Source organism: Anolis carolinensis, chromosome 3, assembly GCF_035594765.1.
Source record: "Anolis carolinensis isolate JA03-04 chromosome 3, rAnoCar3.1.pri, whole genome shotgun sequence".
Taxonomy (NCBI): Eukaryota; Metazoa; Chordata; class Lepidosauria; order Squamata; family Dactyloidae; genus Anolis; species Anolis carolinensis.
The window spans coordinates 28,257,505-28,281,064 of NC_085843.1; the positions used below are offsets into that span (position 1 = coordinate 28,257,505).

Genomic DNA, 23,560 nt, shown 5'->3' on the forward strand with positions numbered 1-23,560 from the left:
CCAGCACTGCACCACCTGATATCCGCTGGGAAGTAGCAGCCAATAATGAAAGGACCAAAGCACTAACATATCTGGCCCATCCTCTGTTCAGATACCAGCCAGCATGCCAATGCCTTAAATAAAAAAATAGCTTTCTAATATCTACAGTTACTCGCAGGAGCACCTCAGCATGTGAGAATCCAAAAGCGGCAGGCTAAAACACGGAACCTCAATGCATGGCTGATACCGGATAAGAGAATCCCCTTGGGCATACAGAAGACTATGCGACTTGGAAGGAGCTGAACAGATTGCGTTCTGGCACCACGAGGTGCAGAGCCAGTTTTCAGAAATGAGGCTACAAAGTGGAGTCCACAATACGTGAGTGTGGAAAAGAGCAAACCACAGACTACTTACTACAATGCAGCCTGAGCCCTGCCACATGCACAATGGAGGACCTTCTTACAGCGACACCAGAGGCACTCCCAAGTGGCCAGCTTTTGGTCAAAGGACATTTAGTATAACGCCAAATTTTTAACTTTTGTGTTTTTAAATACACAATAACTGTACTCTCAATTCACTTTTGACATGATAAATAAATAAATAAATAAGCATCACCCAAATAAAGTTTAAAGTGAGCAGGACTTTTGCTGTTTCCCAGGTTAAAATAGTAACAATCTTAAGTTACAGACGCAGCTTCTGAATATGATCTGACTTTCTTAGAGGCATGTATTTCAACTGAAAAAAGAGACGGGTTATTTTGACTTGCTTTCCTGAGACAGTCAGCATTTGGTTTTGTTGTTGTTTTTAATACATACGCATTTATCAAAATATTTGCAAGACAATTCATTTCCAACAGCTGTAAAGTCACAAAAAGTGCATAAAGGCCTGAAGGCAGTCCATGTGTAGTTGAGCAGAACAGTCTTTCGTGAAGATAGTGAAACAATGAAAGCATTCACTACAGCAGGGCTGGTCTTGTGATATCTTCCTATGATGTTTCTGTTAAATACAACATGAGTTCAAAAGTAACAAAATATTCTTAAAATGTCATGGAGTTAATCAAGAATAATGAACTGCAAACACGATGATATTGAAAACAGACCAGGCATGATAGACGTATTTAAGAATTATTTCTGATCACGACCCCATTATGCTGCAGAGATTTTGTCTACAAAATTCTCTATGAGATACATAACACATTTTATATTGTAGTCTTGTTTGTAATAACCACACCTGGTTTCAACAAAAATACAAGACAAGCCTGCTAGATAATGCCACTTTTTTTGGTAAAAGACAATGCAATGCATTTTAAAGTTGAAGACAGAAGCTCAGAGAGATTTATATATTTTCAAGTAGAAATGACACTAGATATAACGAGAGATGTAATCTGCAGCTAAACTCTTCTACAATAGAATAGTTGTAGAATGATTCAGTAAAAGAACAAAAAACAAATAAACATTAATTTAAAATGCTGACACTATAGCACTAAACATATGCTACATTAATGAGCAAGTTTCAAATACAATTCAAATGGTCACAGCACTGCTTTCTAAAAAAAAAAAAAAGCAAACCCTACTGTCAATTAAAATTAAAGCTCTGGGGTTTCATTATTCGGTCAGAATGAACATTCTGGTTAAAAAAGTTCAGAGTGAAAAGTGTTACTTTAGTTTCAGTACTTTTGCTGACCAAGCAGTTTCACTTGGGCATCAGGAGTTCCCAACATTTCAGACTAAACCCAAAGCTGTCCACGTCTCTTTTGCCTAATAAAACCCTGTAAATTCATGGGGTCGTCATAAGTTGACTTGAAGGCACATACATACGCACACCGTTGTACATGAGCACAGATATATATATCAGTTCACACAAAAAGAAGCACAAAGGCTTTTTATTCCCCCCAAATCATTCAAGTTTATTCCAGTCATTATGAACATAAAGCATAAACAGCTGTGTGAAATGTTTTTGAGTTACTTTCAGACTGTTTCAGAAAAGAATAAAGTAATAATTTGTTTCAAACTAGCAAAAGAGAAACTACTAACCAAATAAGAAACTAGAATGAGAGGAAATATAAGGCTGATCAGTAAACTCAGGGTTCTCTAGTTTATGGTATTTCGTTCTGATATCAGTCAAGCTTTTTAAAGACGTGCTTGCAACACTCAGGCAAATGCAAGCTTTAGCAAATAATAACATCAATTGTTTGAGTTCTTCCAGTGATTTGAAAACAAAATTTCACTGTTTTTCTGGCTCATTGCAAGAGAAAAGATATTACAGCATCTGAGTTGATACAAAGGTAATTGGATATTGCAATATTAATTGTACATAGTTGTTTCCTCAGTAGTAAATGCTTATTTAACTATATGACACCAACTACAAATGGGCATGTCCTACTTGCATTGTTGGTACACAAAAACGGCTGGAAATGGGTTCTGAATTTAATCCTAAACATTATTCTTGCATTGAGAACAATCAAACCCCCATTTCCAGGCCACAGAGCAAGTGGGATGTATTTTGGGGTATGCATCTACTTTGATATGTTGTGAAATTCAGGAATTCAGCATGAATGAGGAAATGTGCCAGAATTCATAGGTTTCAATACTCATATCAAAACATAACTATTCAGGTGATTTTGTTGTTGTGCGCCTTCAAATTGCTTCCAACTTATGGTGACTCTATCACAGGGTTTTCTAAGGCAAAGAGTTGTGTGATTTGGCCAGGGTCACTCAGAGGGTTTTCACGGCTGAGTGGGGATACAAACCCTGATTTCCAGAGTCATAGTCCAACGCTCAAACCGCTACACTATGTTACATAAATGAATACAGCATTACACTCCTAAAGAGGAGCATTCTTCAAGAGAATGGCATGACTGAAAAGCGATTTTGCATATTTGCAAGAACCTGTGAACCAGATGAATACAAAAGATCATGTACTCATCAGGCAGGAGTTCTTAACCTTTTTTTGTCCCATGAACCTCTTCGCCAGTCAGGTGAAAACCACGAGCCACTTCTCAGAATGTAGCGGCAGACAGTTTTATAACACTGAACATCAGCATGTCTTTAATTTAAATTTTAGGATTATTCAAAATTACATTGCACAATGATAATGAATTGATTTTTTTTTTCAATTCAAGATCAAAGATACCCCCGAAATCTTTCCATGGATCCCCAAGAAGTCCGTGGATCCTGGTTAAGAATCCCTGACTCAGAGAAGTTTTCAAAAGAGCATTTTTGTGAAGTTTGAATCTCAAATTTCAGATAATCCTAGAAATATCAGACAATTAATTTATCAAAATGTATACCATAATCTGCATAGGACCATCTTAATCTGCCAGAATTCTTTTCCAAATTATTAGCTTATATCATACAGATTACATATAATGCTATTTTCTCTGAATTATATTCTGCCCTATGGTAGAATTGGAGAACATATAGTACTACTTACAACCAACTTTGTTATATATCAATTAATAATATACAATGTGTTGTCGAAGGCTTTCATGGCCGGAATCACAGGGCTGTTGTGTGTTTTCTAGGCTGTATGTATTCTCTCCTGACTTTTCGCCCACGTCTATGGCAAGCATCCTCAGAGGTTGTGAGGTATATTTCTGGAACATGACCATACCGCCTGGAAAACACACAACCACCCAATAATGTACAATATTCAGCGTTACTAATTGGTGATGAAGTAACAGGAATTTATTTCAGTTTCCACTGTGATAAAAATGCTTTTTAAAAACCCACAGGGCGACTGGCAATTTGGATACTATCCATTTCATAATTATTTTTTATGCAAAGGGATTTTATAGAGGCTAAATCAGAAGAAGTCTAATTCCATGCATGGTAAAAGCTTATGTTACCAACTTCTTTCTCTCAGTTTCAAATGTGATGCAAGCTCTCTTTGCGTACTGATCCAGAATAACACAGCTATGTCTTTGAATACTTATTTTAATGCCCTGAAAGATATTTAGTCTGGTGTATTGCATATACATATATATTAGGAATGGTAATCTTTTCTTCACCAAAGCTCATGAAAGACAAAACTGCTGCCATTAACATTTTGGATGTTTTTCTCACTGTGATACAAAATATGGCAGATGACACTTTCATTTAAAGATAATTCGGCTAATAAGTTTTGGTAGGATGTCTTTAAAAATTCTCAGTTTAGACAACTGTCATTTCCAGATATTTAGTTGGGGCGCCAGCTAAGGTTCTAGTACAGCCTGCATTTATGGAAGCTCAGACTTAAATTCCTGAGCCATAACCAATTCTTCTCAGTCATGAAAATTGCAAATGTTTATCACCAATGGCATAACAGTTCTAGCTTGACAAAAAATCCCCTGCACTTGTGTGTCTAGATTACCCCAGACAGCAACGTGTGGTCTAAAATGAATATGCTTTGAAAGATCTAGCCATCAATGGAGTGAAATCACTGCACTTCATCCCCAAAATGTTTGGAAATTCTGGACTAAATTTAACCATGAACCAAGATTAAAGGGGGAATGGGGAGTAGGTACAACATGCTTAGCCTTACAGCATATCATGGAAGTTGCTTTCTGTATCAAAGCAGCATGTTTAATAAGTTCAGTTAGCATTATACTCTTCTGTCTTACATAACCTTATCAACAAGCATTTTTTAAAAAGCTCTTGAAGTCTCTAATTTTTCAAAGCGTGTCAGAACTCAGTGTTAATGTACCAATTCCTCAAAAATATCACATGGCTTAAATTAACAGCCAACTGAAATCCTTTATGCTTTTATTGACTTCCATGGGCTTTGTTTGTGCCCCCACTAACAAAAGTACATATTATCCCATTCAAGACTGCTTTCCTGTAAAGACATGGACACGGTTGGAAAGGTGCATTCACACCAACATGAACTTCCAGAGCTACTGCAATGTCTCTGAAATTATGAAAATGCTGAAATTCAGAAGGTGAAAGATACATAACATGACATCTGAAAATATGCTGGACAGGGAAGGATGAAATAGAACGTTATTCATACTTTAAAAAAATACAAAAACAGGAAAGATAGCTTCTTTTTTTTTTTTTTTAGAAATCACTGTTAAAAAACCTCAGATAAAAATGTACTGGACAGAGTCCCTTTAATATCATACACACTTAAAATGAGGAGATAAATTTAAGATTACAAATAACCCTTGATAACTATTAATTTTAGAAATGACCCACCAAACATTGCTGTGCACAAGTTCTGTTCATTTTTGTGTTGAACTGCACAGAAGACTGGGATATGTAGGTCTAAAATGGAGGTTGCACAGCAGCAGTGTTTGTCTTGCCAGACAGGAAGGTATTTCCACATCATCAATGCTTCTAGATAGTCACTGCATTGTGTACATTCAGACATTTGAGAGAGTCAGGCACCAATTTTCTATACTGCAGCTGTTATGCACATTTCAGTTCCATTCAAACAGTTAGCTAATTCTGGAACTCATTTCCAAAAGGTACCAAATCTATCTAAACAAATTTTACAGGAATCGGGGGGAAAAACGTGATGAGGATATGCATTCTTTTTCTATAAAATGCAATTTTCCAAACTTTTTACCAAAGCGATTTGATACATTTTGATCTCTACACAATATTTTACTCCTAACCAACAATGTGCTCCCACCTATAACTCATGCAATTTTTTTTGGGATTTGGTACCTTTTGGAAACAAACTCCACAATTGACCTCAGTGAAATTACAGGGTGCAGAATTGTCTATTTTTTTCTAACTGTAACAAACTTCAGTATAGTGGGTGGGGTTTGAATACCATTACTTTTAAAATTCTAAAAGTTATCCAATTATTGTAAAAGACATACTTAAGAGTGAATCAGAGTACAAACAGCTTTGCTGGAGCCATAGGACCTTGGCATTTAAAACAAAGCAGGAATCAAAACGATCTCCTCATTCTACAAATAACATTAGCGCTACTTTAGAAAAAGATGAAACAGGAGGAAACGGGCTCTTTTCATAAGTCATGGCCAAACTATGGTTTGGTTGTTGGAAATGTATTTCATGCCCAAATTGTGGTTTTTAGTTTGGAGACAAATGATAGTGAACAGTAACAATCATTTGTGAACTATCACTTTAAACTAATACAGACAAGGAAGTATAAAAGGAAATTAATGGAAAAAGACATAAGGGAAAAAGAGAATGGATGAATCCGGAGTATGTTTCTGAAGGTCAATTGAATTGAACCACACTCTAATCAGTCTTTCTGGTCTTACTTAAGGGGAATACATGTTCCAGGCAGTCTTCATTTTATGATGGGGACAGAAAAGAGAGGACACATTTTGCAGAAAGAGTGGCATATCCCTCCTTTGACTTCTAAATTCATGGCTTGCCAAGAAGGAATTCAAGAAGTTACGTTTTGGACCCTTACAACACTCCGCAATGCCAGAGATTTCAAACAAATGTAATTCCAGATAATGTGATTAAATTTTGAGATGACTAGCTCAAGAATGGCACAGAATTGCCAACATGATGCTATAAAGAGGCATATGTTTTGTAAAAATGTTAAAATCACTACCTTGACATATCCAATAGCACAGGCCTTGCAGAATATGAAATACCAAGGCCTTGGAGATCAACTCTCCTCTTCCTTCATTAAAATGGTTCATTTTTAACAGCTGCACAATGCAATTACATTGGTTGAGTTTGGCTTGTAACGGTTAGCAAATTCCCTGCTTTCGATATTCTCAAGTTCCTGCCGCTTTGTTCCCATGGCAACCTCGTATTTGGTGGGTGCGGGATGAAACTATACCAGTAATCTTAAATCTTTAAAGTGCCAGCACACTGAACAAATGGGATCAGAGCAGCAGAAGACAGGACCATGGACCTGAAGGCGGTGGCGAGCCATCAGACCCCAATCCTATATTCTGAATTTTGAAATCAAACATGCATGGCCCTTAGCTAGAGGAGTTTGACACTATAATACTCTAGCCATCGGATCTAATGCCCCAACAGTTTTTTTATAAAGTTTGTAGAAATCAATAATTTACACTTTTTGAAACATTATTGCTTCAGCAAACAGTTCAGTCTAGAAATACATTGCAGTTGTGTACGACTTGGGTGCGAATAATTAGAAATTGAAAGTAAAATTATACATGAACTTACATGGACATAATACTCTCAGCACACAAGGGCTGCAAACAGGTACATGGCAGCTTAATGCCAACATTCCTAAACCAGTTCTGAAGACCAAAAGCTTGCCTTAGATTTCTCATCTAACTTACATCAGCTTTTCTCTTTTTTAATTTGCTTTAAATTAAGGCAATGAAATGGCTACAGTTCCTAAAGTTCATATCAGGGAAAACAAAAATATACACCTTTCTTCTTTCTGAACTTTAGGGCAGCAGCATATAATGTAGAAACTTGTATTACACAAACATGCAACGCCAGGTTGATGTAAAAAAAACCCCAAACAAACTTAAAAAAAAGAATAAATCCAAGTTTAAAAATATCATTTGGTGGTTTTCTTCTTCTTCTTCACTGGATTACACACACAGTTTTCAGAGAGGAAAATAAAGCTTAGGATTGTTTTAGAGTTCTGTATGTGTTTAAATCACACATTTAAAAGGTTTGTAACAATAACGAAAAATCTTTTAGGAGTTTGGATCATCACTATTTGAGGCTATTTGGGAGAAGGCACTGGTTCTTGTTTTTACGGTGCCCATATCTGTATGCACTTGTGGAATTCTTTTTTGAGATTTCAGTTTATTTTCTGTACAACGTAAGAAGGTATGATAGACTGTGGCTAACACATTTAGCAGAAGCTGATTTTAGAGTTGACATCTCCTATTCCACTGCACTATATCAAAACTTCCAGGCTCTCTAAAATCTTAGATGGCTGTGAAAAACCCAGAAATAGGCATTACGATTAAGTCAGCTTTCAGCATTTTTCAGTGCATTTTGCAGAAAGGGTCTAAAAGTTAGGCATACAGTTCTGGTGTTTATTTTACACAGAGGAGACCACCAACATTTGACATAAAGTCTTCTAAGCTTTTGAGGAAGGCCATCTTCTGCTTACGGTCCAGCGTAGGCGGAGTGCTGCTTGCAGTAAGCTTGTTGAAGGCATCTGCTAATCGCTGGTAAATGATTGGATCTTGTTGACTTGATAATAATGTCTCAACTAATTCAGAATATTCAGCCTGTGAAGAAGAGCAGTATTATTATTACACAACAGAGCCAAGTAACAGCAACAGCAAACATCATGAGCAAAAACTTTATGGAGTGCATTTCAAATAAATTTACATATCATCTCCCAGTGATACTTATAAAAGGCATTTAATATTCCCTCCTAATTGCAGATTTTGGAATCGAGGGAAATACTGCAATGCTGCAATACTGGCCTGCTTTAGATCACAGAAGAAGTAACTACTGGTAGAAAGGAAAGCTAACAGCTATCTCTCACTTGCTTCATTCATTCAGAAGCTGGGCAATGGGAGAATCACTGCCATTAATAGAATGATTCTACATCGAAATACTAAGATATTCTGGATGAAAGTAAAGTAACACCTGTATATTAGTGCAGTTAGCTTCTTATGTTTTTATCCTGAAGGAAACCAATTAATATTTTGCAGCTTACTACATCTATGTCCTTTGAAAGTGATAATAAACATAGAATGCCATACCTGATGCAAACATACTAATGTGTAAAACGCTTCACCTGCTGCAGCTGTCATCTCTGTATTGTGCTTCTGTAGTACCAGCATATCAAAAACCATCTGAAATGACAAGTATTTCAATTCAGAAGCCAAAAGATTCTTTCTTGTGTGTGCAAGGGTGCAAGACAGAGTCCACATTCAAAAAACCATACTAGATTACCGCTAAGTGTTTACAAGTGCCACAGCTGAAAAATTAATTTGGAAGGAGCTGAGAGGTACTAGTAAGGATGGCTTCCTATCACCTCTAATATCAAAGACAGTATGTTTCATTGCTTCAATTGCTGGTGTCTGCAAGATGGAAGGTGCTGTAGTATTCCTGTCCTGATGGCAGGCCCCTATCGACAACTCTTTGGCCACTTTATGAAATATTGGACTATAGCTCTACTGTACTCCAGCGTTGTTTTTTCTAGACTCCAGCTAAATTATCCTTACAAAAATCTGCACTATAGGTCAGTATCACCACTATAATCACAACATGGCTGTTGTGGGGGAGAAGCTGAAGCAAACTTGCTATAGCCATCCTTTCATTCATGATCATCAGATTTGACTGTGAGGACTTTTTGTCCGACAATTCATCGTCTTTATTCCAAAATCCTGGATTCCTTCTTTAATATCTTCCAGCAAACTGCTAATTTTATTGAAAATATTTTAAAAAGCAAAGCTTTGGAGCCATCTTAAAACATTTGGTAGGCTTAGGTGAAATGCCATCCCTATGACATTTTCCTCTTCAACATAGGGGCTGGCAGCTCAACAGTAGCAAGAAAAGGTCCTCTTCCTCTCTATCATGTTTGGCCTTCTGCTCATTGTTCAATTGCCCTGCATTCAGACCTGAACAAGGTCTTTGTGCTCACCATCTTCTATTATTTATTTAAGCAGTATAACTCTTGTATCTGCAGGGATACATTCTGGAGCTTACAATGGAACCAGCGAATAATAGCCAACCCTGCTGAAATGAATAATCCAGAGGACTTTCAAAACTCTTAGACAGGAATCATTTCTAGGAATTCTCCAGGTCCTCTAAGGAAACTTCCAGAGAGAAACATAACATATGATTGGCTGGAGAATCTAGAAAATTCGTAGAGATGACATATTTTGTTAGATGAAGGTAGGTGAAACCATAGGTATCGGTTCTTCGGAAATGAGAGTCATGAGTATCAGAATGACTCCAGTTTCTGAAGGACTGATACCTATAGTTTCATCTACCCTCATCTGAAAAAAATATAGATATGTAGAGATATTAAAAGAATCAGCTCTGGAAGCTCATGATTGTGTGGCCTTAACCCAAACTGGTGGTCTGAGACACAAATGAGTAATAAAGGTGGTAAGATATAGAATGTTCTCTCTTACCTTCAGAAAGTGCCTTGTTGCTAAAAAAAGGGATGAATCTGTCTCCTGCGCTTTTGCACACTGTTCTGCTAATGGCGTCAGCGCTTCTAAGCAGAGCTGGCAAACATCAGAACTCATTCTGATTAATCAAAGTCAAGGATTAATTTTTTCCTCAATGGAAATAGAACAATGCCATCAGGAAAAAAAAAGTTGTCTAAACTTCAGATGTTGCTATATACATTTCAGAATATCGAATATTGCTAATGAATATTGCTTAAATGTGTTGTTCCCTGATCCCTGCCATGACTTATTTCCAGAATGATTCAGATCAAATGTAAGGGAAAGACAATTAAAGGAGTGTTTAAGCACAAAATTAACTGCTGCACTTATCCATGGTAGGCTCTAGCAAGGCTGTGGAGGCAGTACTGTACTAGTGGAACATCCTCAGGCATAACAGGATGATTTTCCTCTCTGACTAAGGGTGTATCTAAAGTACAATTAACTTTCAAACCACTTTGCCATGGCTCAATGCTATGGAATCTTGGGATTTGTAGTTTCATGAGGTCTCAGGACAAGATTAAAGACCCTGTAAAAGTACAATTCCCATGATTTTATAGCAGTGGTTCTCAACCTCTGGGTCCCAAGGTGTTTTGGCCTACGACTCCCAGAAATCCCAGCCAGTTTACCAGCTATTAGGATTTTTGGGAGTTGAAGGCCAAAACATCTGGGAACCCGCAGATTGAGAACCACCACTCTATAGCATTGAGCCATGGAAAAGTGTTGTCAATCTGCACTCATTCTGTAATATAGATGCACCCGCCAAACAACTGATCCAGAGGTTTTTCATTTCTCTGGAGTAGGTTTTAAGGGTATGGAAGGGGCTCCAGTACGAAACTGTCTTCTTCCCAATTCTGCTTGATAAAAGGAGTTCCATCCACAGAATAACAATCACTGGATGCTGCCCAGAGACTGTAAAGTTCTTTTTTTAAGCACCTGTAAGTTAGAGTGTAAAGCCCTTCTAAAATCATGTTTAAATGAGGAAAAGAGGGCAACACTTGATTTCTCTGTGACTACAAACACACATGAGTCAATAGCAAAGGATACGATGTCATCCCTAATTCTAATGAATACATAAGGCTTTTAAATAAGTCATCTGGAAGCTGTGGAATTTTCTCAGGGAATATTTCACAAATAAAAGTGATTAATTTGTAGTATTGATTACACAGTGATGGAAACTGTAAAAGGAAAGCAGAGAAATCAACTTCAATTGGACCTTTTGAAATAATGTTTTGTTTTGTTTACATTTTAGTAGCAACAAAATTCAGAAAGTCACAACCGAAACATCATTAAACTTATTATACCACTCATTTGAATTTCTATTTATGCATAGCACTTCATTCTGAGCTCAGGTCCACCTTAATAAAATATTGGCTACACAAATGAATCTGAGGAAGTAGACTAAAGATGCACCTACACTATAGAATTAATGTAGTTTGACACCACTTTAACTACTATGGCCCAGTACTAGGGAATCTCGACAACTGAAGTTTGGCGAGATGAGTCTATCAGCACTCTGGCAAAAAAGACTAAAGAAATTGTAAAGCTACAGCTCTGAGGATTCTATTGCACTGAGTCACACCAGTTAAAGTGATGTTGAACTGCATTAATTCTACAGTGTAGAATATGCACTCTTAAATCTACAAAAACCTATGTTACTAACGTTGTTCTCTCAGCTTCTAAGGTGCTTCAAGATACCTTCTCATACTGATACTCCAGACTAACAAAATGTCTTTGTAAAAGTAACTTAAGAGAAAAAATATTTTCAAAAATATACTTCAATGATCAAAACTACTAAATTATGGTAGAGATAAATCAACCTCAACTAAAATATAAAGAGATTATGTCAAGGGAAAAATACAATCTAAGAAGAAATGCACAATTGCATGATAGACTATATCCTCAATCCAGTATTATTATGGTAAAGGAAAACCAGAATATCTCCCCTCTTCTCCCTTCCATAGATTTCAATGCTACCTAAGAAATTTCTCAAGCCTCTGGAGATTGTTCAGATAACATGGAGGAGCTATAGGAGGGAGGAGTGATTGCTCATGTCCCAATTCCATTGGGACAAATAGTTCTGTCTGTAGAAATCTGCCACTGGATATAGGCCAATCTTTTATGGTGCTAAGATAAGTGTGTCTCAGGTTAGCATGATTAAATGGTGGAGTTATTTCTGGTTGAAAGTCAGTGTGGTATAGTGGATTGAACACTGGACCTCTTTAAAGACCAAGGTTAAAATTCCCACCAGGAATGGAAACCCACTGGGTGTCCTTAAGGATGTCACACTTTCTCAGTCTCAGAAGAAGGCAACCACCCTCTGGGCAAATCTTGCCAAAGTCACCTTAGGATATGTCGGAAATGACATGAAGGCACACAGCAACAGCAATAACATTATTTCTGGTTATTACTGGCCATACTAGAAGGGGATGATGGAAGCTATAATCCCACACATGAAAGATACTAGTTGGATAAGGCTGATCTATGAATATATGGTTCAACAACTTTGCAAGCAAAGAATGAAATATAAATATTTAAAATAAGTTGTATTATTTCCAAAGAAGAGCAAAGACAAGGAATCTTTAGATACAGGTTATTTTAAGTATTACATTTTTTTTCTCTAGATCTATATGGAAATGCTTTCAGGAGCAGACGACATACCTTCCCCAAAAGAAAGTGAAAAAAGAAAATCCTTCTAGGGTTCAATAAAGGAGGCAATTTTCCATGACTGGATATGGCAAAGGGAAAGCTTTTCAGCGTGTAGTAGAAAAGGGTTTAAGGCAATGATTCTATCTAGAGCTATGAAAATCCTGAGTAACATTGCAAAATCAGCCAATTGGCAATCTTGCATTAAATGTTCCTTACCTTCAGTAAGTCTTGGGACATTAAAGGCAGAATCAGATTCACCCCATATAAGACAACATCTGCTGCTGACACAGATCTATTTGTGGCTTGCCCAGGTTCATGCCCCCTGAATACTTCATCTGAAGGGAAAAAATACAGGAACACATTTTATATTTGCCGCATTAACCTCCCTACCACCACCTTTAGTCCTCAAAAATCCCTTTCTAAACTCTAGCCTTAGAAGAGTAAGGTATATCTGTAATGAGCACATATCCTATTTAAAAATATTGCACTAAAGCAACTGGAGTTCAGGACATACATTCCAGCAAGACCAAGCTGAACTTGACTCTGCATACTACAAATAATCTCAACCAAGCTTTCCCTTCAGGGGTACTGAACAGTACAGTGAGAGACATCATACACATACCAGTTCTGCATGTTCCGTGTACACTACTTGATATAGACATATTTTTAAAAATTCTAGTTCAATGATGCAACGTATAAATTGTTTAGTATTACAGTCTGAGGAAGCACCATAAAAAAGCAAAATCATCCGGAGCTGATGGCTACACAGCAGAGTTTTACAAACAAATGAAGGAGGAACTAATACCGGAATTGGCAATACTTTTTAATAATATAATAAGGGGGTGAAGTACCTGAGTCTTGAAGGGGAGCAGAAATAATAACAATTATCAAACCAGGGAAGAATCCTAGAGAAGTAAATTCTTATAGACTGATTAGTTTAATGAACCAGGATTATAAAATATTTGCGAAAATATTAGGAAATAGACTAAAGGATTTATTACCATAAGTGATAGGGGAAGACCAGTATGGATTTATAAAGGAGAGAAATATTAGTCACCCAATTAGGAATTTGCTTAACATTATTGCACAGAAAAGTAAGAAAAAATAGCATTTATTAAATTGGATGTATACAAACCATTCGACACAGTGAATCATAACTTTTTATTTAAAAGGATGGAGAATTTGGGATTGGGACAAGAATTCATAGAGGTTATAAGAGAAATGTATAAAAAAGGAGTAGCAAAATTGAAAGTTAATGAAGGATATTCCAGAGAAATAGACACTGAAAGAGGAGTTAAACAGGAGTGTCCTATATCACCAATGTTATTCACAATGGCTATAGAATATTTAGCAGATAGAATTAAAAACTATGGTAGAATAACAGGTTTTAGGATAGGAAAGGAGGAAGTGAAAGTGAATCTGTTTGCGGATGATTTTTTAATAATAACAGAAAATCCACTGGATGCCTTGAAAGAACTGGAAGTAATACTGGAAAATTATTATAAAATCTCAGATTTACGGATAAATATGACAAAATCAGAGCTGTTGGGGTTTAACCTGGGGAAAGGAATTTTAGAAGAGATCCGGAAAAGAAAAAATATACAGATTATAAAAAAACAAAATAAAATATTTGTGAATTTATTTAACTAATAAGCCAACAAGGATCTGGCATTATAACTATAAGAAGACATGGAATAGGATACAGGTACAAATAATAATGCAGTAATGTTTTTACTGAGAGTCATGTTTAAATTTATTGTTTTTCTAATGTGGAATTTTTATTATAATGTGTATTTCATTGTCATTTTATACTTTTGATATTCATAAGAAATTGTGGCCTTGAATGTTTGCCATGTATATGTATGTTAACTGCCCTGAGTCCCTCTGGAGAGAGAGGGCGGTCTAGAAATAAAGTTTTATATTATTGTTGTTGTTGTTGTTGTTTTTGTTATTAATTTGAAGGACAAGAACTTAAGTATTTCAATGAGAATTAGATCAATTAAAATGTGTATACTCCCCAAGTTACTGTATTTGTTTTGAACTCTACCATTGGAGATTTCACAACAAAAATTCCAAATATGGGATGGAGAAATAAAGAAGTGGATATTTGGAGGGAAAAATCAAGAATAAGTAATAAGGAGCTGTATAGATCCAATAAAGAAATAGGATGGGGAATACCAAAGTTAAAATAATACTACGAAGCATTCCAGCTGAAAACGCTGTTGGAATTGGTAGGGGAGAAGCAAGAGAAGTGGATAAGAATAGAGAATGAAGTAAATAAAAGTCAAGGAGAGTATGGAATATTTACAAAAAAATTAAAAGAAGGAATAGAAAAAACAATAGGCCCAAGGTAAGTAACATTAAAAATATGGGGGAAATGGAAAGAGAAATGGATGTCATATTTATCAAAAGAAGCTCCGACAGGTAGTTTAAGAAATAATGAGGACAGGAGTATTATAAAAAAAATTGAAACATATGGGATATAGTAAAATATAATGAAAATAAGGAATTAATGGAATGGAAACTATTGGAAAGATTAGGGGGTGGGATAAATTGGTTAAGACTAAGAGGAATTTGGGAACAAATCAAGAAGGAAGAAAGTAATGAGGGAGAAAATATAATAGACAAGATATTAAAAGAGAGACTTGATGGCAAAAAAGGATTAAATAAAATATATGAACGAATGATAGAAGATAAGGAATCTATGTATAGAATAATGGAAAACAAGTGGGAAAAGGAAGGGGGCCTAGGAAAAGATAGCAAAGATAATCAATGGTTTAAATAAAATAAAAATAGGAAAGTATAAGGAATTAGAACTGAAAATAATTACGAAATGGTACACAACACCAATTCAGCTGGCACACATGATTCAGGGATTAAATCCCAAAAGTTGGCATTGTGGGAGTCGGGAGGCATGGTACTCACATCTATGGTGGGAATGTGAAGAGATAAAAAAATTTTGGAACCAAATTCTAACCCAGGATGAATTACATACTAAAACAAAATTTTATATAAATATACAAATTTTGTTAATAGGGATATATGGGGATAGAAGAATTAAGGACCAAGACCAAGAATTAATCATGATAATGTTTAGAGCTGCACACGCAGTAATAGTGTGGGGGTGGAAGGATAAAAAGAAATGGACACTTGAAAAATGGTATGAATATATGTGGGATCAAATACAACTGGAAATTATGGATATTATAAGAAGTGAAAAAACATGGTCAGACAAACAGAAGAAAATTAAAGAAATATGGACTGCATTTAGCAGATGGCTACAGATTGTTAAACCATATGACGAAAGCTGGAAGAAAAATGGATAGAATGGAAAGGGCTCATGTAACAAGGAAAAAAGTTTTAAGTTGTCAACAGGGAAGGGGATGGGGTAGGAGTGGGGAGGGAGAATTGTAATTATGATTATGTATTATAAAATAATAATGATTAATAAAAATTCCCTTTGGGGGTAAAAAAAAAGAAAGAAGAACCACCATAGTGTAGTGGTTTGTGTGTTAAATTAGGGACACTGGCAGACTAGAGCTCAAATCCCTGCTCAGCCATGAAAACCCTCCTTGGGGAAGTCACATTTCCTCAGCCTCAGAGGAAAAAGAAAGCAATCCCACTCTGGAAAAATATTGCAAAGAACACCTCAATTTGGAAAGGACTTGAAGGCATATAACAAGAACACAATACAATAGTTGTACACAATAGTTTGTGTACAACTATACACTATAGTTTGTGTATCCGAATTTTCTTTCAACTCTGAATTGAATTAAACTTGACAGAAAAGAATAAGGCAAGCTCTAAAACAGAGATGTACCTTATGTTTCTTTCTCACCTCACACTAGTGCAGAACCTACAAGTACAGTAATTTCATATATTACAATCTAATGGTGTACATCAGTTGACAGGAGAATATTTATAAGAGAATCTAAGAGACAGTTTCTTAGATAGGCAATGCTGCTTGGCCTCAGTATTTGCTCTAAAGGGGTTTACTGTACTGTTTTTGGTTTGTTGTGTGCCCTCAAGTCAATTCTGACTTACAGAGATCCTATCACAGGGTTTTCTTGCCAAGATTTCCTCAGAGGTGGATTGCCCTTGCCTTCTTCTGAGGCTGAAAAACTGTGGCTTATCTAGTGTGATTCCATCCCCTAGCAGGGATTCAAACATTCGCCTTCAGAATTGAATCCCAACATCCAAACCAGTACATCATGCTGGCTTTTAACATACTCTAGAAAAGGGTATTAAATGGGGCAGGGAGAGATGGAGGTTATTCCATTGAGGGTGTATGGGTTATACAAGAACACCTCTTTCTGGATCTGCTGACAGCTTTTGTTGGAAGCTGTACATCACTTGATCTTGATTGCAAAGGTGCAGGTTGTATATAAAGGCTTCCCAATTAAAACTGCCTACAACTGCAATTAGACTGGCTGTGATGACTCATGGGCCTTGTAGTCCTGTTCCTAGTACTATTGTGGCAGACGAAGAGGAAAACATGGGATTTTCGCCGGTTCAGCCAGAGCCGGAGCCTCTCCACCTGCAGGATGTTGACGTTTGCCCTCAAGAATTCAGCCAAACAGGCCTTGGGCAGAACTCCCCCCCGTTTTCCCGGAGGGACAATTATACCAAAGATAGGGGAGTCAGAGAGGCTAATCGCAGAAGCTTGAGAATCGCTGCCAAACAAATGGCTGATTAGGTCTGCTTCCCTTGGGAAATTCTAAGGAGTCATGCATCTGGACAGAGTTGGGTTTCGCTTCTCGTTCTCTAGGGAAAGAGTTCTGTTGGCGGGAAAACGAGACCCAATATAGGTGTTTGTCGCAAGGGAAACTTTGCGGAGTCAATTGATCAGCTTGAGAAGAGAGATCGTGGGTGGACTTCGTAATCCCAGTTCCTTGCTTCCCGGATCAAGTTTCAAGTCTTGCCTTGTCTCACGGTTTTGCCACGGACTTTTGTTTCATGCTTCATGTTTGCTTCGTTTTAAGTCTTGGATCAAGTCAAGAATCAAGTTTAATTCCAGCCTTGTTGTCAAGCTTCATTGGACTATAAAGACTCTGTTATTTCCCCACACTATTGCTTGGCAAAGTGTGTGTTTCGGTCAAGTGGATTAAAACTTTGAACTCTAATATCTTATATTGGACAATACATTTCTGGACTATATTTGACCTTATCTGAAAGGTCTGCTTCTGAACTATATTCTTCACTTGTTTTTATTGACTTTATATATTTCTTTAATAAAGATATTAGATAGATTCTGGCCTCTGTGTAAGGTTATTGGTGCTCTGCAGCCTGGGTCCTGACACTGGCTCAGCCTAGCGCAATTGGCTATGTTTATAATCTAAAATCTAGCAAACTAAGAAAAGACCCTGTTCATTTGGTCAACAGGTGCCTGCCCTCTAAAGAGAAACAAGCACCTCTTTAGATACTGAGGTGCCTAGATTCAAAGAGCTTTCATGGCCCTTTTCAGTTCTGTTTTCCCTCTTACCTGTATCACTGAAATCTATAAATTCCTTTGAAAGTAGGTTAGTAAGAAGCTCCATGATAAGAAGAAGATCTTGGTACTGGTCCTCTTCTGCAGTAACATCTATTCGTTGTCTACCTAAATTATTCTTGGAATACACTTGAAGTAGGGTCAGGCAAGCTTCATATAGGTTCATGGCTTTAGACTAAAAAAGAAAAGATACATTAATGGAGAATACACATTCATATTAGTTTCAGTAGTGGTAGTCACAAATTTAAGATTACAATTTCTATTTCTTTAACATTTTGTAAGAAACTCTTTTCCTTGCCTTCCGGACACCATTACTTTCAGATTTACTCAAGGTTATCCTGTGAGGTTTCCGACTGGCGTTTTAACCTTATTGTACCCCACCTCAAGTCACAAGGAGAGGCAGGTAATAAATGTATTATTGCTCTCATTATATTATATTATTATTTAATTCTAAAGAAGTTCCTTAGCCCTTGTGGAGTACAGCCCACATCATTAGATGAGTGAATTGCTATTCTTATCTGTGATAGATGAAAGCTTTTGTATACAATACAAATGCAGAATCCAAACAAAACCAAAAAAGGATGGGCAAAGCAACTAAATATTGCAGAAAAATATAAGAGGAACAAGTGAGCTAGCAACTACCAGCCATGTTTCAACCTCTCTGATTATATCAATTTTCATGTGAATTTCAATTCAGCAGATTCATATTGCAATATCCCTGCCAAACCCTTTTTTATGCTTTGTTTTTGGTATGGAATGTTTTTATCTTAACCAAATGTAGGATCAGGACTGCATGCTGATAACTGCTAACACCATGCCATGCTACCTATTCGTAGTACTTACTAGAGGAGGCCCGCTACTGAATTAATTGTTAAATGGTAAGCCAACACTTACATAAATTGCAGATTCAACAGATCTACCGCAGATGTTTCCATTAACAAGATTCAGGCTTATGTCGCTTTTCCACCAAACGTCAAGGAAGTGGTTCTTGTTTGCACACCTCATACCCTGACCCCAAGAGTGCATTTATATTAATATTTACCTCTCCAAGATAGCATATTTGTTTATGTGCAACTTCAACAAAAACTTCTATGATGAGGTTAACAGTCTCTGGTGTATTCTTGTACACCTCCATTAGTCCAATGCAATTGGTGAGAAAGTCCATTAGAAAATTAAAGAGAACAGCTACATTGTCTATCTGGGTAGCCTCCGCAATGCCACAAAGTGCCTCCAAGGTGGCAGTGATTTCTTGTTTCACCTCCTCCTCCTGGCAGATTTGTTGGAAGTTTTCTTGGTTTATCACATTCAAGAAGCGCTGTTGAAGTGGATGTAAAACCTACACAATAATAAACAAATAAAAATTTCTCTTTTAGCAAACGACAGTGGTAGGCACATTTTATTGAATTTTATTTATATACAAAATTCTAAAACAGATTATGATTGCCTTACAAAAAGTTATATACTATTTGAGAGTCTGCAATATAAACTCTTCCCACATTTTATTATACATACATAGCAAATAATTTTTGAATATATATATGAGGCCAAAGGACAAGAATTGTTACTTCTGGGTGGACCTGAAAGAAGCTATCAAATATTAAACTAAATTTAACAAGTATAGTTTAAAATGTCCACTAATTATTCATATAGTGTCAACATTATCTACTTGATGTGCAAGTACTAATATCAAATAGAATGTTAACAAGTTTCAATAAGTGAGAGAAAGATAATGAAGCCTCAATATTTGTATGGCTTTATAAGGTATTTCACTCCTATTCGTCACATAGAAACGTTGCTTGCACACTTTATATTCTAATATGATTTTATGAATACCGATTTATTTGTTTTCAGAAGCCCAGGGTCCAATTCTGGGACAGCAGTGGCATGTATATATTAAATAAGTAATTAATAAGAAATGAGACTTACTTCTGTCCAGTACTGTTGTTTGGCATCAGATTCCATATGAGCAAAACCTCCAAGAACTAAGGCTTTCATTAACGTTCGCTGCACAGAACTCGATAAAATGTGAAGAGGTGGACTCCGCCTGGCAAACTGCTTTGCTAAATTCCACCAGTTCTCACAATGGATTACTATATTTGCCCTAAGAATCACATAAAGATGTTTTTTAAAAAATTTGCTAAGAAAGCCTAGAGGCCCTAGACAGCCCAACACCAAAAACGTCCCTCCACGTATCATATGAAGATCCATTATTTTGGCCCCAAATTTGTCCTTGACTTATATATGAGGTTGATTGATACATAAGTATATAGGGTAATTTGAGCCACAAAATCTCTACCAGGACTGCTGAAAGAGTCCCTCAGCCCCCATTTAGCTTCTGGCCCTTAGTCTTACCTTTCTCTCCTTTCTACCAAAGTGACTAGCAACTGCACAGTGTCATTTGCCAGGTCCTGTTCAGAACTCCAAACTGCCAGGTTGCTGATGACTTTTTCTAGGAGGTAACCCACAATCCACTGAGCGCCCTCTGTGTCAGCTCCGAATGCTGTATTGAATGGCAGACTTATCTTCAAAAAGAAAGAGATCATAATGTATTTTAGATACATTTTGAGCTTCAAAGAATACATTTCTCTAGAAAATATTTTCATAGTTTTGAATAGACTAAGGCAAATTTTTCAATATACCAAAAAGTTGCAGTATTTTAGTAAGAATTTAATTTATGTAATTTATATGCTTCTCCTTCTCAGGGTGACTTCCAAGGACACTGGCTGACTTCCAAGGACACTGTCCAAATTTTCCCCTAATTTTGATTAATTCACATCCCACTCCTCATTTTGCTATACCAAATTCCAAACAATCATGTTCTATCTGGGGATGAGTTAATAACAATTTTATGAATCCATTAACAATAAAAGGAGTCAGCCTATTATATGTACATATTTCAAGTACATATTTCAGGACTGCACTTTCATCCCATGCCCTTGTTTCTTAGCTATAATTTGCACTATTCAATTCCCTTGTTCTTCTTTACAGTTGGCCATGTTTTACGACAGTTGTCACTATAGCTTATTGGGTGATGTTCTGAGTTTAAATGGTTGTTTTATATGTTATTGGTTTTACTTTTGTATTGTGTTGTTTTAGGCACTTTGTGCCAATATGTAAGCCACTCCGAGTCCAAGATGGAGGGAGGGTACAAAAATAAAGTAGTAGTAGTAGTAGTTGTTGTTGTTGTTACTATTTGTAAGCAGAAGCCAAGACCTTCCCAAGTCTTTCTCATACATCTTTGAGTTATACATGAGGTTGACTTAGACATGAAAATATACACTATATCATCACAGCACACCCCTATCTCAGTCTGCTATGACCGGAGGTCTGTTTAGGAAGACATTGTGAACCAGGTGGATAATGAGAAAAGCCAGCTATTTATTTTCCCTGGCAAAATCATCACAGAATTCATATTTTGACACATCTGAAAAGTACAGACACTCAAATGGAAGGAAAATTGCTCTCATATTATAGTAGTTTACCTGGTCATACAGTTTTTCGTCTACTAGGAGATAGGTTTTTGCCCACCGCTTAAGGAACCATACAATATCTTTTCCCATTTGGGGGCTCAAAAGGTGCGTAAGATTTGCTCTTATTGCTCGAGACTCCACTTCAGAAACTCTTAGAACAGAAGACAGTAGCCTGAAGAAAATTAAACATATCATGAGTTTCCCCTAGTGTTTTAGTTTTTAACCTTCTCTCTTCCTTTCTCTTGGCCTCTCTCATTCTCCTCTCCCTACACATGGGCTTCAAATGTTCAGAAAGATGAAAAAACTTAGTAACACAATCAACTCCAATAATTTTCAGAAAAAAATAATTTTTCCTGTTAGGAAGAATAAGTTCTCCAAGGATTTTCTGTGCTAATTCAGACAATAAATATTATCATATATAATGTATTGTTTGCCTCATTGGCAATATGTAATGAAGAATTATCTATAGCATTTTCCTTTTTTAAACCCATCTAACGTATTTGAAGAACATGTTCAGAGCTTATGCTATTTTTTCTATATCTCAGCATGACCCAGAATAGGATACATTTGAAAATTGCTGAGCAAATTACTCAAACTGACATAGAGAGCTGTGTCTTTATTTATTACTATAATGGAAGAACATGAAACACAGAAAAAGTATGCTATCTCTCACAATAATGGGGAGGGGGGAGCCATTGTTCAATACAGTACTAATGATATGACTGAGTATAAGTCAATACTTTAAATAGTTGATATGGCAGAATACTGACAAAACATCTTCGAACTGACTATTATTGATATTTGAAAGACAATCTACGTATTGGGACAAATATTTGTGAACTCTTTTCAGATATATTTAGTGTTTAACGAGTGATGTGGTTTTTCAAAAAGTTTAAAACCCAAATGGTACTCAGATACTGAAATGTTCAGTTAAATCTTACTGAACTCATTGGTATTTTAAGTCGACTTTTCCCGGATCACATACTTTCACCTGCTTTCTTAATTTTATTTTCATAGAGTTCTGGAAAAACATTTTAATCCCAACTACCAAAAGCTGGTAAGTACTATTGCGAAGTTATTTTTGAGATGTAAGTATTCTACATTTCCTTCCTCCTTATATTTAATGGTGCAGTCTGATCTCAAGACTTCCATGTGTATCACAAGACTATCCAATCAAATTAGGAACATAACAGTCCAGATATAATTTTTGTTGCATCATGTAAAAGCCCTATCAATTTCAGGACCAAATGCAAAGCAATACAACATGTATATGGTTTTCTGATGAACATTCACCCTGAAAGAAACAAGTTTTTAATCATTATTTGGACTCAGACAAGGGACAAATCACACTATCACTTCCTCAGGGTTAGCTTTTGAAAATAGGTATTCCTCTTGTTAATGGAGAGAACCCTTTTAATTATTCCTTTGTAAAAGACAACGAAATATAATTTTCAAGCTTCATCAAGAACATACCACTGATTCTCCTAAATGCAGCCCTAACAGCCAATAATTTTCAGCTATGAAAATCTGAACCTGGATATAAAGTTTAACTCCTACTCAGGCTAACATGTTGAGTAGACATTTCTGCCCTCCTATGAGATATTTCTTTCAGTTTAAAGATGCATTTATTGCACTGCCAGGAGTAATTTCTACACATATCCATAACAATTCAGTTTATTTCCCTTTAATAACCTATTTACACCTGTGTTTGGACATTCAGCTCTCTAAAGTTGGTAATTCAATCCAAGCTGCTCCTTCACTAAAAGCAGATTTTAACTTGCAATGCAGCTCTGCCTTTTCTCAAAACTGTGCAATCTTTAGTTTTATTTTTCTCCTGGATCACCAAATCTAGGCCATTATGGTAATGTGACATAAAGCCTGGTTAGCCTTGTTTCACCATTTGTGACATTTACAATGCTTTGACAGACTAATACTCTA

At 36.4% G+C, this 23,560-nt stretch overlaps 1 protein-coding gene across 1 annotated transcript in view; it reads right to left on the reverse strand.

Moving 5' to 3' along the window:
- Positions 1 to 764: 764 nt before the first annotated feature.
- xpo4 (exportin 4) overlaps positions 765 to 23,560 on the reverse strand; it is an 83,303-nt gene continuing 60,507 nt past the window's right edge. The window contains exons 14-23 of the mRNA XM_003219250.4: positions 21,635 to 21,794; positions 20,505 to 20,674; positions 20,079 to 20,253; positions 19,195 to 19,488; positions 18,147 to 18,327; positions 12,881 to 12,999; positions 11,063 to 11,193; positions 9,980 to 10,097; positions 8,600 to 8,692; positions 765 to 8,116 (exon numbers count right to left, since the gene is read on the reverse strand). Of these exons, the coding sequence (XP_003219298.1) occupies positions 7,919 to 8,116; positions 8,600 to 8,692; positions 9,980 to 10,097; positions 11,063 to 11,193; positions 12,881 to 12,999; positions 18,147 to 18,327; positions 19,195 to 19,488; positions 20,079 to 20,253; positions 20,505 to 20,674; positions 21,635 to 21,794 (1,639 nt within the window). The 3' untranslated portion in view covers positions 765 to 7,918. The remainder of the gene's footprint in view (positions 8,117 to 8,599; positions 8,693 to 9,979; positions 10,098 to 11,062; positions 11,194 to 12,880; positions 13,000 to 18,146; positions 18,328 to 19,194; positions 19,489 to 20,078; positions 20,254 to 20,504; positions 20,675 to 21,634; positions 21,795 to 23,560) is intronic.